The sequence below is a fragment of the Nilaparvata lugens genome, chromosome 13 (assembly GCF_014356525.2).
Source record: "Nilaparvata lugens isolate BPH chromosome 13, ASM1435652v1, whole genome shotgun sequence".
In the NCBI taxonomy this organism is placed as follows: domain Eukaryota; kingdom Metazoa; phylum Arthropoda; class Insecta; order Hemiptera; family Delphacidae; genus Nilaparvata; species Nilaparvata lugens.
The window spans coordinates 26395350-26412964 of NC_052516.1; the positions used below are offsets into that span (position 1 = coordinate 26395350).

Below are 17615 nucleotides of genomic sequence, written 5' to 3' on the forward strand. Positions count from 1 at the left end.
AGATCCTATTTTTATAAATCATGTGACTCATAACAATGCTAAAGGACGATGTTTTACAACTTATTTTAGAAATGTAACAGAAAAATTAGAAGAAAATGAGTTAGGTGTAATGAACTGAATCGAAGTACTTTTGGAGGTAGCAAAAATCTCACTTGCTATAAAATTTTACTTGCTATACAACTTATATCACAAGTAACAATGTGACAAGAAAGAAATAGAAGAGTTAGTAAAACGAGAGAGGTGTAATGAGTAGGATCAAGGTTTGATTGAAAAAGAAAACACAGCGCTTCTTAGTATTCATATTTATTTCAATGTGTAAGTGTTTCGACGAAAGCTGTTCAATTCAAGTTAGAAGAGCACAGTGTGATTGACAATATATTGAAGGCAAGGTAGACATTTTCATTTAGATTTCAGTTACACAATTTTAAGTTTATGAAAGGCACTCGACAGGGAGCAGATAAAACAATAAATAATTATTCAAGTAAATAAAATAAACAAGTTGATATAGATAAAAGAAGAGGGGGCTTACAAGGAAACTGAACCTCCAATTTTTCCAAACTTTGATTTTTTATTAGTTTTTAATTAATTCTATAAACTATGAATGTTAAATAATCAACTATCAAACAAATGAAGAATATTCAATTTCTTGCAGTATGAAATTATTTTGTGAAAAATCACTATAATGAAATTATGATTGATGTTAGAAATTGATTTCCTGAATTTACTTTCATGAGCTTAGTGGATTTTCCTTGTATGCCCACGCAATGATCAATGCTGGAGAACAGATAATGTGATCACTAGAATGAGAACGGATAAGTGATAAACAAACTAAGGAAATAATCAAAAAAGTTCAATAATATAAATCTTGATGACGTTTCATATGAGAAGTGTGAGAATTTTGATGATAAAAATTCAGCTACAACTCATTCAAAAGCAATATTTTTCATTCAATTAATAGTTTTATATGAATCCTCTAAAACCTTATTAATTGATAACTTGATACTATTTTGATGTCACAGATTGAAAAAAGTTTATAGTGAGGTTCACGTTATAATGGCAGTGGAGAAAGATAGGAGAAAACGATGCCGATCTATAAACGGTAGCTGATACAGGTTTATTGATGTAATATTAATGGTTCATTCTCATTTAAAATAATCAATTATATTTTATTAAGTTTAAAATTATATTTACCAGTACTTTCATAATGAATTCCAATAATAAAGATGAAATATTTTGTTGATTAATTATTAATTCTACATTTTTCAAAGACAATCTGGCAACAGAGAAAAGCGAGGAAGAGATAGTGCTATCCGCTTTGTTGAATGATAGGCAAGGATAGCAATACATTGCTAATCAAACAATGCAATTACAACGTGGACCTCACTATAAGGGAAAAATAGAGGAGTACACACTTCCAGAAGATAAAATAGAAGGGAGGAAAATCAAAAACGTAGTTCAAATAAATATGAGTTTCCACAATAAGCACATATTCAAAACTTATAGATAGTATTTCTATTAACCTTGTGAAGATAATAGTAATCCGCTGAAATTATGTTTGACTAATTCTGTGGATGAAACTTTTCGAAGAGCTCAAAGCTGGATTTCTTTAGAAAATCTATACGGGAAAATAATATTTATGAATTACTGATCAATACTCAATCTGATACACTAGGAACAAAAATAATGAGAATTTTCCATGAAATTTGAAATATAAAGCTATTTTAGTCCGATACTCGAAGTGATATAAACAAGAAACTTAATCAGAAAGTCTATCGATGAGACTTTGATAAACAAGAATTATTCAAGTCTTAAAATCATAAACGGTATCACGCATTTCACGAGTAGGCTACTTACATTACTAAATATTCAGAATGTACTTTGCTTTATAACATTGCTCCATCGCTTTACAGAAGGCTTCAAAAATAATATAGTCAACAGTCTCTCTAATATTACAACGCGGCTTACTTCCTAAAAATGACTGTACAGTGTAAATTTACAATGTAGGTACGGCTTACAATAGACTTACATCACAAATACATTATTACACTATGATTAGAGACAGAAGGCAATTTTATATACACTTGAAAACAAGTTACAAGTCTTTGTTTCAAATTAAAGATAAAATCAAGTTTAACACCACTTTGATTGTTCTATAAAAGTCATGGGGAAAAAAAAATCTTGTGCAGTATTTATTACCACCAACCATACCCCCACTTCACTTCAAAATTTTTCACTAATTTAAACTGGAGCATGCGAATGTGAGTATGAGATTGGAAGGATGTTTCGTAGGAGTTTTTCGGATTACTACAAGATTTCATATTGAGTTCTAAGGTTCTAGTACCAAAAACTTTGTCGTGAATTGAAATCATAAATCATACAACTGTTCTCCTGAAGTAACTAGACAACTCTATGGTAACGGTACAACTATGTTACTAGTCAATGATTTGTCAAGGGTTTAATTCCTAGAGAAGTAAAAATATCTTTGAAAAGTGCTGGAATGATCTTCAAGGTTTCGACTGGATTTCAAGGTAATCTTCCCTGGTAATATCAGGATTTTAGCATGAATAGTTGACTAATTCTCCCATCACAATATTTATTAATTAATTTATCAATTTTTTTTTTATTCATTTCTTCATCATGCATCACAATAAACAATTGTGCAAATTGATTGTCGGTCGACATTAATTATTGTTCTGTTGAGGGTATTTTTTTTGCTGTTTGTATGCTTGTGTTTGAATTTTTATTTCTCTGAATGTAAATACTTTTTATTTACCAAGTTTAATCTATGACGAATGCATAGGCATTTGTATCAATGTTTTCTGCAATAACGGAATCTTGAATCTTGAATTTTTTCCTGCAATAAAGAGATCATGAATCTTGAATCTTGTTACAACAACCAGAATGTCCTCGGATTGGTTAATTCTCAATAGCTGATTCTCAGCCAATCGAAGGTCATTATGGTTATCTGGGTGCAATCGCCCATCAGAAAATGATTGCTCTCACACTTACCGATTCCGGGACAGCACAGAAACGACAAAACAGGGCAGGATGCCTTCTAATTGGCTGATCCTCTATATGTCAGTCTACTAATTGACCAATAGGAGAGCTACCTGTCCTGCCGTGTCGTGCCGTTCTGTAATCGGTAAGTAGAGTGAGAACAACCAATCGACAATAACCGTAGTCTGACAATTGGTAAGAGAGATGACAATGAGCAAATTAGCTCGACACAAGCAATTAGCAAATTAGATTGATTCATAGGCAATTCCAGAAGTCAGCAGACATTATTCTGCGAGGAACGAGGAACGGCTGTTCAATGCAGCTAGAGAAATATCTTCTTTTTTCTAACCCAATCACAGCTTTTTGTTATAAAGGGTTTGGATGACCTTGAAATCGATGATCCTCATATTTATTTGATTATTCGGAATCACACAACTCACAGAAAAGTACCACCGGCTTATGAGCCCAAAACGTTTCCAATTCTAATTTATACAACAGTCCAAATGTAGCTAGGTTATGTGTCATTTAACATTCTTCAATTTAACACTCAATTTACAATTCAAAACACACAAAAATCATTTTTATATTGAAAAAAAAACTTTTTAATTGAATCAAAATTTAAAAAAATGATATGACCTTGAAATCGAGCCCCTTACTCTTTATAAGACTTTCACCTCATAGATTTTGACCTTGAAATCACTTAGATGACCTTGAAACCTATCTCTACGCATGTAACCCATGAAATAATGATGTATATTCATTATCTAGAAGAGTTGGAACCCTTCCTCCTTGAAGCCTTCCAACCCCATACCCTCCAGTCATAGGTTGTTGAGGTGTCTCCAGTTGACCATAGGTGAAGCGGGGGTACTGTCTCAGTAGGCGGTGGCCGCACCATGGTGCAGGTGGTGATGATGGTTGAAATGGTGGTGGTGATGGTGGTTGATGGGTGAGTGCTCGTTGGAAGGTGGCGTGGGCATACCCACATACCACTCGTGGTTGGGTATGGGCGGTATGTTGACCGGTGGCGGCACTGCGGTGGGTGGTATGGTGGTGCCCATGTGGTGCGGATGGTGGAGGGGGGAGGTGCCCGTGCTGCCTGGTGTGGTGTTCTCCGCCACGCTGATTGAACCCGTTGAAGAGCTGTTGCTATCGTCACTGTCGTAGCCCGCTGCTGAGTTCTTGTCAGTTCCATGCACCTGAAGCAACAAAAAAGTTGAGGTTTAGAATGTGCAAAACTGAGGTTAGGTTGAGAAAAATGCGAAAAACAATTAGGAATTGAGGTTAGGATGAGAAAAAAGCTAAAATCAACAAGGAATTAAGGCTAGGATGGGAGATAAACGCAAAAATCACCAAGGAATTTAGGTTTGGTTGAGAAAAATGTGAAAAAACAACAAGAGATTGAGGTTAGGTTGGAAGAAATGCGAAAAACAACAATGGATCGAGGCTAGGTTGAGAAAAAGGCGAAAAACAACAACGGATTGAAGCTGGGTTTTCAAAAATGTGGATCCATGGTCAAGAAAACGATTGAGGTTAGGATGACAAAAATTCAAATTGGATAAACACTCAAAATTACATCTTAAATGCACACTGTCGTAGCCCACTGGCGAGTTCTTATCCGTTCTGTGCACCTGAAGCAATAACGGATTTAGGTTAGATTCCTAAAAATTCAAACAAGTTTAATGCCTATAGTGAGGTACACGTTATAATGACAGTATCTGATTAACATTGGTGCTGCTATCCTTGTCTATCATTTGACAAAGCAGATAGCGCAATCCTTTTCTACCTCTGCAACTTAGCCAGATTGTTTTTCAACACTGTATTAATATTATTAATTTGTAAAATATTCAATCCCAATTATGAAAATCTATTGCATCATTAAATAATATAACTGGTTATTTTAAACAAGAATGAACAGTTAACATCACATCATATATACCGGTATTAGCTATCCTCAATAGAAGGCAGAGGCTGGGCAGAGAATCGCCAAATGTCTGCTTTAGTGAGGTTCACGCTATAATGGTAGTGGAGAAAGATAGGAGAAAAACGTTACCGAACCTCTATCTTGTCAATGCCTTCTATAGACGGTAGCAGATTCAGGTTTATTGATGTAGTACTAACTGTTCATCTGGTTTAAAATAATCAATTATATTTTATTATACAATAAATTAAATATTTTAATAATTTCATTGAATTTACATAATTGAGATGAAATATATTCTATTATTTTATGAATTGATTATGAATTCTACATTGTTAAAAGACGATCTGGCATCAGAGCAAAGCGAGAAAGAGATAGCGCTATCCGCTTTGTTGAATGAAAGACAAGGATAGCAATACCATCACCATAGCCACCTCTAATACAAGGCCAAGGCCAGGGCCAGGGCCTTATATTGGACGTGGCTATGCCATTGCTAATCAAACACTGTCATTATAACGTGGACCTCACTACAGCCGAATGGCATAGTAGCCATACACACTCTCGCGTACATCGTCATTTGTACGCACTTGTCAAGAGTGTGGCGCCGGCAAAAGATGAGTTTACATGATTGCATTCACACAACTGGAATTCTGTGACAAATGATATTCTCTCTGGATACCTCTCCCTGACTCTTTGGTAGAATCTGTGCACATTAATTCATGTGCGCATTTGTCACGACACAGTTGGGATTCTTCAGGTCTATGAGGTTGTCAGGAAGACTGTTCAACAAAAGATCGAAAATACATTTTGGAAAGCCAAGCCATTCAAAACCATGAGGGAATTCCATTCTTTCAAGACTGTCCAGTAATGTAATCAAAGAATGACAACTCTTGAATGCCGACTGCCATTAAAATGACAAAAATTAGTTCCGCCTTGTCCAGTAGTGTAAAGTGTATCACCATTCATTCACAAACATTTATTTCATTCATTGGTGACAACAATGCTCTGTGGTGCTTGTGTTCACGGAACACAAAAACTACAAACTGTTGTTCAAACAACAGAAGAGTGACAGTTTGATTGTTCTAGAGAAAGAGCAGAAGAAATAGAAGTAGGGTGGAAAAGACAGTAGAGTGAGAGCTTTGAGACAATGGTTTGTATGTTTGGGGAGACCGTGAGAAAATACTATCTACAGAAATATTTGTAGAAAATACTATAGAGAAGATGTGTCAGAGAAGTGAAAAGAAACAGAAGGAGAAGGAGAATAAATAATGAGAAAACTTAATGAAGAAGAGAAGAGAAAAAGAAGAAAGAAAGAAGGGAGAAGTTGGAACAGAAAAATCAGAGAAAATGTCATATTTTCAGTCAATGATGATATCAATTCAATATAATAGTTTTCTTGAGTATATCCGAACGCATGCAATCATATTTTGTTTGAGAGATAATTGGGAACCAGAGAAAAATGAGGAAACGGGAGTGGAGGAAGAAAGAAGGAGAACATGAAGAGTATAGGATAGCATAAGAGTAAAGTCATAGGATTTGAGTATGGTTAAACATAAAGGATTGATTGATCGAGTGCTGTATTTATGTAGATTAAAACATAGTATACTGGCTTATACACTTATTTACAATAGCTTACAATATAGCAAAGTTTTTGATGAATTCACATAATATAAACTTATATAATAATAATCATTGAACTGTGGATGATATGAAAAATGAAATAACAATAGCCATTTGGAATAACTATAATAATTGAATAACACTCTACTTATATGGGCTACTTTTGTACAAATTAATAGTTTAAATTTTGAAATTTTTAATAATGAAGGGTACTACACGTTTTTATCAACTTCTATAATCATTGACAGACACAAATCATTATTACAATGATTAAGATATTGTCTCGCAGAGCTTTGGCGGAGCTTTGAAGATATCGAGGTCCATTCTTTGGAAAATATATTCAGAAGAAATATCCATCCCAGTAACTCCCTACCAATAGATGGAGAAAAACGACAAATTGTATTATATTCATGCAGTTCTCGATGGATTGACATAATATAAACTGAAATAATAATTATTGAACTGTACATGATTTATGGAAAAATGATTAATTTGAAGTTACTATAGAAATATTGTTTTGTATCTATATAAATTGGCGTAAATTGATTGTAGCGTTAGGTTGTGTAAACAGTTTGATAATGAAGTTAACTGTTTTATGATAAAACTGGAGGATAGACCAGAGAACTGACTTAGAGTGAGAGGAATTTAGTAGAACAGTAAAAGGAAGAAGAGAAGTATGTAATAATGAAAAAGAAAGAACAGTATTGAAAATTAAACTCAATTCACAATTAAGATAATGAAAATAACTGTTTTATAACAAAATCGAAGTTTAGACCAGAGAAATAATTTAGAGTGAGAGAAAGTTAGATAAACAGTAATAGGAAGAAGAGAAGTATGTAATAATAAAGAGAACAGTATTGAAAATTAAACTCAATTCACAATGAAGATAACTGTTTTTTAATAAAACCGAAGTATAGACCAGAGAAATAAGTTAGAGTTAGAGAAAGTTAGTAAAACAGTAAAAGGAAGAAGAGAAGTATGTAATAATGAAAAAGAGAGAACAGTATTGAAAATATTACTCAATTCACAAAAATTTAAAAGTCAATTATCGCATCTACAACAGTATCAAGATTTATTTATTTATTCGTGGATACAATCACAAATCATATGAATATGATTGAGAAGAGAAGGAACAACAGGCTTGACCTAATACTATTCCATTCCCAAATTTTGATAATGATTACATGTCAAAAAAAGTAGTAACATGTCAAAAAAATTATCAATTTTGAGGGATAATTTGATAGATTGATTTAATTTTGGAGAATAGAATAATTGTGAAAAGACGGACCAAGAACAATATGAGATAGAAGGAAAAAAGAGAAGAGAATACAATGAAAGTGCACTTTAAAAGGAACAGAAACAAAGAGACCAAAACAAAAAATATATATCTTTGGGAACGCCAGTCACCATGAATGACGTGAACCCTGATTGATGGATGGTTATCCAGGTAGATTCCAGAAGAGGAAAAAGAAGGAGAAGAAGAAACAAAAAATAGAAGAAAAACTGAAAGAAGAGAATAAGATTACAGTTGTAGTCCTGTTGTTGTCCAGTCAATCTTCCACTATACTATCATTATCCAGTGCATCTAGAAGAGGACACAAACCAATGAAGTCTGTTATGTTGTGTAGTCTTTTTATTATCTGTGAGAGAGTTTTTTGTTGGAGTTTTTTCGACTTAGTAAAGTGATCCATGGTTTTTTCATGTGGTGGCCACAAGTAGCACAATCCATGTTTCAATGTAATGTAGATAGATGCATCTTTGACAAGGCAAGACATGCGATGGAGACCAAGAAGTAGTTACTGGAGCTGGAGAAGGAGAAAGAGAAAAAGGAGAAGAAGGGAAAGGAGAGAGAGGAAAGAAGGAAAGGAGCAGAATATGGAGAGAATAGAAGGTGGTGGAGAAGGAGGTGTATAAGGACGTGGAGGAGAAGAAGAAGGCGGAGCAGAGAGAGAGAAGGAGGATAGGGAGAACGATAATAGGGAGAAGGAGTAAAAGGATGAGAAACGGGAGAAAAAGGAGAAGGAGAAAGCTCCATCAAAGGAGAATAATCTAGAAAAAATTATGATTTTGGAGAATCTTTGATAAGACATGATATGTAAAGATCAAGGATTAGGAACCAGAGCAAAAGAAGAAGTAGAAGTGAGAAAAGGAGAAGACTTGGGGGAAAATGAAAGGAGGAAAAGTGGAAGAAGGAGGAGGAGGAGGAAAAGGAGAAGAAGGAGGAGAGGGAAGATAAGGAAGAGAATGAGGATGAGGAGGAAAAGGATGAGAAGATGGAGGAAGAGGAGAAGGTTTAAGCTCCAGCAAATGAGAATGATTGATGTCAATGACGATGCTGGAGAAATATTAAAACAGAATGTAGATGAAACATTAAGAGAAATGGAAAATGATGTTGAAATGAAAGGGAAAAGACAGAAAACGGATAACCGACAAAAAGAGGAGTAAAGAATAATCTTGGAGACAGTTCCTATTGAACAATCTAGAAGAAACCAATAATACTGTTATAATTGAGAAGATGAACAAAAATGAATATTTCAAAAGCTATTTGTTTGGAAATACAAAAAGAGTCGAGAGTATCAGCAGGATGAGAAGGTGGGAAAATGACCAGGGAAGAAGAAGATGAGGAAAAAAACAAAAGATGAAGAAATATGACGAAAATCAGGATAAGAAGAGAAAGAATCTAAATAGAAGGATTATGTTATAATGTTGGTATATGAAGGTTAAGGATAAGAACGAATAACTATCAAAGGATCAGAAGAAAATCAAGAATAGTTAGAAAGGAGGCAGGAAATGGAGAAAAGGAAGAACATGAAGCTCAATATACAGAAGAATTGACAAGAGATACGAGGAAGAAGAGGAATCTGAAGGAAAGAAAAAAGAGAGACACGAAGAAGAAGACGAATCAGGAGGAAAGAAAAAGAGAGAGACACGAAGAAGAAGACGAATCAGGAGGAAAGAAAAAAAAAAGACACGAAGAAGAAGACGATTCAGGAGGAAAGAAAAAAGAGAGACACGAAGAAGAAGACGAATCAAAACAGAAGGAAGGAATGACGAGAGAAACGAAGAGGACGTATCAGAAGAAGCTAAAAAAGGTTGAGATACATGTTCTCTAATAATGTGGACATGATCAGAAAAAGAAGATCTTGAAGACGAAGATGAAAAAGAAGATGTAGTGGAGAATGAATGATGTATCACTTGTCGTGTTTGACTTGGCCTAAGTGGTTTAAGAGAATGATCGCCAGACAAATAGATGTTGGGTGATGGACAGCAAATAGAATCAGTGACTGGCACTATTAATAGACCACCTTTTTATACATCGTAGGTTTGGCTTGGATGGATTATCATTATTGGGGATAGAATATCGTTTATAGATTGACAATGAGATTTATGCTCTGGACGATTTGAAGAATGTAGAGTTGGAGAGTGATAGTATGGTCTTTGGGAAAATCTACTTTGAAAATTTCTCAATTTAAAAAATTGAGAGTGATATTACGGTCTTGACGGAAATCTATACTTGAAACTGTGTGTTGCTGTTTTTTAAAGAATGTTGAAATTGTAAAGTGAATCTAGTATCTATTTGATTCAAAATTCGCTCGTTTATCTCAGTATTGAAGAGTGTAAATTGCATTTTGAAAAGTGAAAGTGACATAACCAACATTTTGATTTGGACAGTATGGTTCCTATAGATTGGGAATGGAACAGTTTTTTGCATGAGCCTGTTATGACTTTCCTCATGTTAAGTATTTGTACAAAATGTGAATAAATAAATAAATAAATACTTAGTGAATCTGAAGGATGAACTCTGAAGTTCTCGGTAAAAGTCTTAAAAGCAAAATTAAAGCTGCAGTTTGAACATTCAAATAAAACTTAGGCTTCAAGAATAATTGTCTTTAAACAGTAATGGCATGTTTTGTGAATAATTGATGCTGTTTCAAGGTGATAACTGTATGCTAAAGGTAAGTCAGTAAATGTGAATAAGATGAGGTGAGAAAGTAAGGTAAGCTATCTCTTTTCTGTATAGGGCTACTTGTAATATGAATAGAAATAAAAATCTCAGTACCCTATTTGAATTATTTAATCACAACATGTGATATCACTTGAAAATGGCATCAAGGTTGAAAAATTTTGTGGTTAAATAATTCAAAAAGGGTACTAAGATTTTTATTTTTCTTTCTATTTAAGGTAAGTTAGTAATTGAATCATGTAAGTAAAATAAGAGTAAGTGAAGTAATCGATCCTGAATAAACAAAGCATCTAATTTCTGTAGTAGAAGTGGAAGTTTGTTAATAGGCCCTTCACTAGATTGGATTCTAAAAATCTAGATTATTGGATATTCGATTATTCTAAGTAAATTTATCAAATCTATACATCTAGATTACTCATTAATTCATACAATCATCCATTCATGTAACGCCTAAATCCTAACTCTCATGCTTTTGGTTGCATGATACATAACTGTACATTACTTCCAAAATCATGTATCATCTTAAATTTAATATGGCGGGCTTGAATTTTTATGCAAAAGTAGTTTTTTAATTCAAATAGGATCACTAATGAATCCTATTGTCTGAAGAATATCAAGATGTTTCCATAATTTTCATCAATCCTGTATGATAATATTTATGAAAGTGGAGTTTACCTTCATATGTTTCCTGAGTGAGCTGGGGTGTGTGTATGACTTGTCACAGCCTGAGACTCGGCAATTGTAGGGCTTGTCGGACGTGTGGACGTGAGAGTGCTTTTTTCGATCCGAGCTGTTGGCAAACCTGCGATCACACCCGTCGAACTCACATTTGAACGGCTTTTCACCTACAAAAACACACAAAAATGTTAAAAAACCTATTAGAAAAACATGGAATTGATTTGGAAATAGGTATGAGCTGATGGATAGCATTAAAAAGAGGTTTACTATTCTTGAAAATAGAGAAAATTGATTTGATTTGAAAATAGGTAGAAACTGATGGACAGGACTCAGAGATCCCTCCATAGGATGATATTGTTTTTCTTTCACATCTTATTTCTTGTGTGTTGTTAATGAATTGAGATTGAAATTTCAATTCAATTGAATTTATTCACCACAAAACAATAATATTATAATAACAGTAGCAATGAAAATAATACATGAAAAATGAGACAATATTTAATTATCATTTAACGAAAATCCTAAATAAATGCTGTAAATCACCCCGAAGACTTCTGCTACTGCAGACATTGACAACAGGGTTAACAGCTAGGAGGAAATTCGACTGACTGCATTCCTGACTGGCAATTGGGAGGTACCGGGTTCGATTCCCGGGCTGGCAAATAATTTTTGAATAGTAGTTCTCATCGAATTTCCATCTAGCTGTTAACCCTGTTGTCAATGTCTGCAGTAGCAGAAGTCTTCAGGGTGATTTACAGCATTTATTTAGGATTTTCGTTAAATAATGATTATTTAATAATTAGCATTTGGATAAATGCATTCTCTATTTAATTTCATCTGAGACAATATTGCTAAAATGATGTGTGCTGGAAGAAAGAGGGGGAAAATACCTTGCCAACTATGGTTTCCCATGTAATAGGCAGGTAAGGTATAGCTGAAAGGGAAGGGTGTGTGATGGTGAAGTGGAAGAAGGTAGATAGATAGGCAGGGCTGAGGGAAGATATGATAGGATGTGAGATAACAATTTACTCATAATTTTACAATCATCAATATAATATTTATTCCATAATCTATTATTTGAAGTGTTTGTAATACTCAAATGAGAAAGCTTTCTGTGTATGTGTAATGCTTTGAGAAATAATAGATCAATTATGATTGTATCCGGTATGCTTCTCTCTCACCTTATGAATTTTCAACTATGTGAAAAATAAAATATTTTCAACTTAATGAAATAAAAACACACATATATCATCAAATTCTACAGTTTTATTCCATTATGGAACGGTTCTACAACATCGACAGTGACTCAGTCGAATTTTCAACTTAATAACAGTAACCTCAAATAACTCCTGGTTAGGTCTGGCATCTCTCCACCCTCACTATGATACATAACCTATATTGTATGCAGATAACTAGATAACTGTTGGGAGACTAGAAAGTCCACATTCAACTTCTGGCTGGGCCTGTCATCTTCTCTCTACCCTCACTATTACACTATTACTTTCCTTGCCCTATTACCATAGGTAAGGAAAGTATTGCTTTCTGAAAAAAATTAAGGTACCCCAATTTCTAAACTTCTATACGTTTCAAGGTCCCCTGAGTCCAAAAAAGGGTTTTTGGGTATTGGTCTGTATGTGTGTGTGTGTGTGTGTGTATGAGTGTATGTGCGTCTGTGTACACGATATCTCATCTCCGAATAAACGGAATGACTTGAAATTTGGAACTTAAGGTCCTTACACTTTAAGGATCCGACACGAACAATTTCGATCAAATGCGATTCAAGATGGCGGCTAAAATGGCGAAAATGTTGTCAAAAACAGGGTTTTTCGCGATTTTCTCGAAAACGGCTCCAACGATTTTGATTAAAGTTATACCTAGAATAGTCATCAATAAGCTCTATCAAATGCCACAAGTCCCATATCTGTAAAAATTTCAAGAGCTTCGCCCCATCTATGCAAAGTTTGATTTTAGATTCTCAATTATCAGGCTTCAGATACAATTTGAACTAAAAATTTCGAGTGAAAAAGATTGAGCATGAGAATCTCTACAATTAATGTTCAGTAACATTTCCACCTAAAATTAAAAGAAAGCTCGAAATTCGAGAAAATGTGGTTATCCAATTATTGCAAGCTGTTGGTAACTGTTGATTCTATTAAATGATTCACTATGAAGAGATAGCAGACCTCGTGTGTCTCCAGCGTTATTGCCCAGTCACCAACTGGCTAAAATTTTTGAATAGTAGACTTGAGATGCGCGGGAACACTAGCGTCAGGTGATCAATTTCCATAAGGGCAAGGAAAGTTGTGTGAGTGCACCACACCAGATTTTATATATTCGTAATACATTACGTATTTTGTATGCATTACTCATTGTAGAATACATCCAACTACAACCAAAAAAGTAACACCAGTTTACCAACCATACCAGACAACCATCCTCCTAGAATAACTTCAACAGACTCACCGAACTGTTCAAATTACCCATTGTATAGAATATAGAAGACTTCGGACCCAATAAAAGGTCCATGAGAGAATAATGCTCAAAGGTCGAGGGTGGATGTGAGGGAGTGAGTGAGTTGCTAAACACTGAAGGACTTTATACAATAATCCACACATCTATATATTCTGCAACCATATACTACATAAGAGTATATATACATACAGATAAGAGGAAGATAAGTATATAATAGAGACCAAGCGTTCATAATACTCTCAACGGCTGGTCTTTTAGTAAGCCCTGAATTTTTTGAGGACTTCTCACTTCTGGAGTTCTATTTGCACGGAATCTAGGGGGTGGTGTGGCTAAGGGGGGGTTTGGTAGTGGGTGGGGAGGTAAGGGGTGATGGTCTCCTCCCCTCCAAACCACACTTATGGGTGACTGAATACTCCACTCCACACAAGGGATGATTTAGGCTATGGATGGGGTCTATGTCAATATTTTCATAACACACTCAGCTGGAAGGGTAAATAGATGTGAAATGGTTGGAGATTGTCTGATTACACGGATTGTTTATTTGTGTCAATATTTATTTATCTGTTTATTTGTGTCAATATTTTCACACCACACATCGCTGGATGGGTAAATAGATGTGAAATGGTTGGAGATTGGCTGATTATATGGATTGTTTATCTGTGTCAATATTTATTTATCTGTTCATTTGTGTCAATATTTTCATACCACACTTCGCTGGATGGGTGAATAGATGTGAAATGGTTGGAGATTGGCTGATTACACGGATTGTTCATTTGTGTATCCTAGCTTTGTTGAAATGTTTGACAATGTTAAGACAAGTATTTGAGATTACTGGTTATATTGTTGACAACCTATTCTATGCTGAGTAGCTTGGTTTAGATTACGTGCCTTCACATTGTCGATATAGGTCAAGTGTATAGCTTCAGTGTAAGAGAGGACTGCGCTCTAGCTTTGCCCTCCTAGTTCGAAAATAAAGGCTAATAATATAGAATAAATTCTATTCTATAGGATGTGATGAAATAGAGCTGAAAGTGTCACAATATTAATGCGATTAGTTTAACACAGATGAGTTGTGGTTGAAGAGTTGAAAATCACAATAATCTGTTTTCAAGCTGTTATATTATTTTAACAACTTCACTCTAGATAATATAGTGGATAGTTTTAGGATATTTTTTAGTTATAGGATAGTTTTCAGCTGGGAAATTCTAGTTTTTATTACAGTGAATTTTCAGGACTTTCAACACATTCAATCATATCTTTGTATACCAACTCTTTCTTCTTCCATTCCACATAATGTTTCTTATCCACTTTCATATTCCTCTTCTTCTTCTTCTTTTTCTGCTTCTTGTTCTTTTTCTTATTATTTTCCCTCTTCTTCAACACATTTTACTTCACCAAAGGTTTTCCAATTTTACTTGTTTCATCCTTCCACTTCCATACAGTGATTATGTAACACTATCCTCTTATTATTTTATGTAAATAAACTGTCTGTATTATGTAATTGTCCCATATATTACCAATTATTTTCCCTATAAAGTTTACTTGGCTTTTCTTGAGATGTTTGCAGCATTGGAAACCCTTTTATTCTCAACAATACTAATGTCCCTATATTTCAGTATTTTTACCATCTAGTTGTCTTAATTATATATTACTCTCATTCGATACAAATTTATGTCTGTCTCGTAGTTTATTCTATTCGTTTTATTTATCTTCTTCTTCTTCTTTTACTTCTTCTTCTCCTCCTTCTTTTTTTCTTCTTCTTCATCTTCTTTTTCTATTCTATTTCCTCTCTTTCTCCATTCCACTTTCCTTTTTCTCCACCTCTTCGTACAAAGGACCAGCATCTACAGCAGCCAAGAACAGATGTTCATCACTCGTAAACACTCTCAGCTCTCTCTCTCACTCTCCTTCGTTATTACCCTACTTTCTCTCTCACTCTTTCCCTGTCCATCCAATCTCTATTGTTATCATTTCAGACACACTTCACCAGTAAAGAGAGAGGCGGTGAGCAGAGAAAGCTTGCCGGATTATAATAAACTTTTGAATGACCATTCGTGCATTATGCTATTATTACAATACTGTTGAGTGTTTTTTTATTAGCCTTATTACAAGAGCATCACTATTGTTGTATGGAGAATGCATTTTTCCGTCCCAAAGAGCCTGCGGCTTCATTATTCATGTTTATGAACATCGTATAGGAGCGGTATTCTCAGTTATGTATTTCTATTCAACTGTATGTGCTCTCCAAATATTTTATCTACGATATTCAACGTATTGTCACATATCTTTCAATTTACTCTTAACCATGTGGTCCTTGAAGTGTTACTAGGAATCACACTTGCATTAATTAATATCAATTCAAATAACTCTATACTTATTGGATTAAAAACAGTGAAACTGCACGGAGAATTGTATAACTATAACCCGAGAAAACGTATACGTTTGTTCTATTTTATAAAATCACTTCACTTATAAGGGCTACTTTATTCAAATAAATGAAAAAAATATAAAACTTGTAGTACCCTTTTATTAAAACATTTTTAAAACTTTAAAGCATTTCAACGACTAGTTTCGATCTACTTTGGCCATTTTACAGTCAATTTTAACTTGAAATGGTCAAAGTAGGTCGAAACTAGTCGTTAAAATATGTTGAAGTTTTAATAAAGTTTTTTATTGTTTTTATTGATGTGTTCTATTTTCTCTGCTATAACTTATGTAAAGAATCAGATTCGAGCTACATACTGCCATAGAGATATAATAGGGTAAGGTTATTGATATTGGTTTTCTATGATACTACTGTATTCTATATCATCATTATCAAATAAAATATATCATAGGTACAGTTGAAAAATATTTGAATGTAATTTAATTAGTGTTGTTTTAGTTGATACATGATTGAGTGGAGTGAGGAAAGGATAAGTTGGAGATAAAGTGAGTTTTAAATTCAATGACGGAAACAAAGATGTAAACTATACACAATATCATTTTGAACAAACAAAAATGAAAAAAAGGAACAAATTTCCAATCAAAATAGCATATACTTAACTGAATATAACTCAACTACCCAACTATCAAACTAACTACTATCCCATTTGTTTCTAATAAAGAAGTGTTTATCACTTTTCAAAGTTTTATTAAAAATGACCCGGCTGCCTGCCTAAAAAGCAGTCGTTAGGTCATGACAGAGGCCCTGAAATTGATCAGTTGCGACCTGAAAACTCTGACACCAGACCTGAGCCAGCCAGGTCACTCGATATTATTATTATTATTCAAAATGAAGATCTACTACATCATCTTCACTGCAACGCAGAGTTAAATCATCACTTGACGGGATACGGTACGAATCTTACGACAATATTATAATTCATACAAGTTCCCAACATTCCAAAATTCCTGCACCACTGTCGCACTCCATTAAATCTTCCAGCGGACAGTCAAAGCATTCCAAAAATGCGGCTTTTGATAAATTACTCCACCCACCTCTTGATTAATGACCATTCTACCTGTTCTTGCTGCTGAAATGCACCTAACTTTGGGACAAAAAAATTATGAGACAAAAAACTTGTAAAGTCATCGTGAAACAATTCCGGGACACCATCAACTTTTTTACGGGTCATCTTTAATATTTGCAATTCACCCCAACCTAATCTAGGTAACCTACAAAGAAATCTGTGATCGTTAGGTGAGATAACAGAACAGTTCATCATTAAGTGCCATATAGGTATCAAACTTGAAACCTCCTTGAAAAAACCCTTCCAATCCCCAAAAACAAGGTAGGAGCTGAAGATCTCATAGAACGATAAAACTCACTCAATTCCCTCCACAAGATAAATGATGGAATAGTGACTAACCACCCTTGAAAACACATGTCCCCGAGTAGATTAACATGATAAACAAAGGTTTCTTTGAGTTCTAAGCAGATTTTAACTGGAATTAGTGGAGTCTACCTGTGCTGCTTTGTCGGTA

At 34.3% G+C, this 17615-nt stretch overlaps 1 protein-coding gene across 1 annotated transcript in view; it reads right to left on the minus strand.

The window, feature by feature from the left end:
* Window positions 1-287: 287 nt before the first annotated feature.
* The window catches only part of LOC111059081 (pair-rule protein odd-paired-like), a 100036-nt gene continuing 82708 nt past the window's right edge, over window positions 288-17615 (minus strand). Inside the window, 2 exon segments of the mRNA XM_039440184.1 lie at window positions 288-4193; window positions 11175-11344. Of these exon segments, the coding sequence (XP_039296118.1) occupies window positions 3870-4193; window positions 11175-11344 (494 nt within the window). The 3' untranslated portion in view covers window positions 288-3869.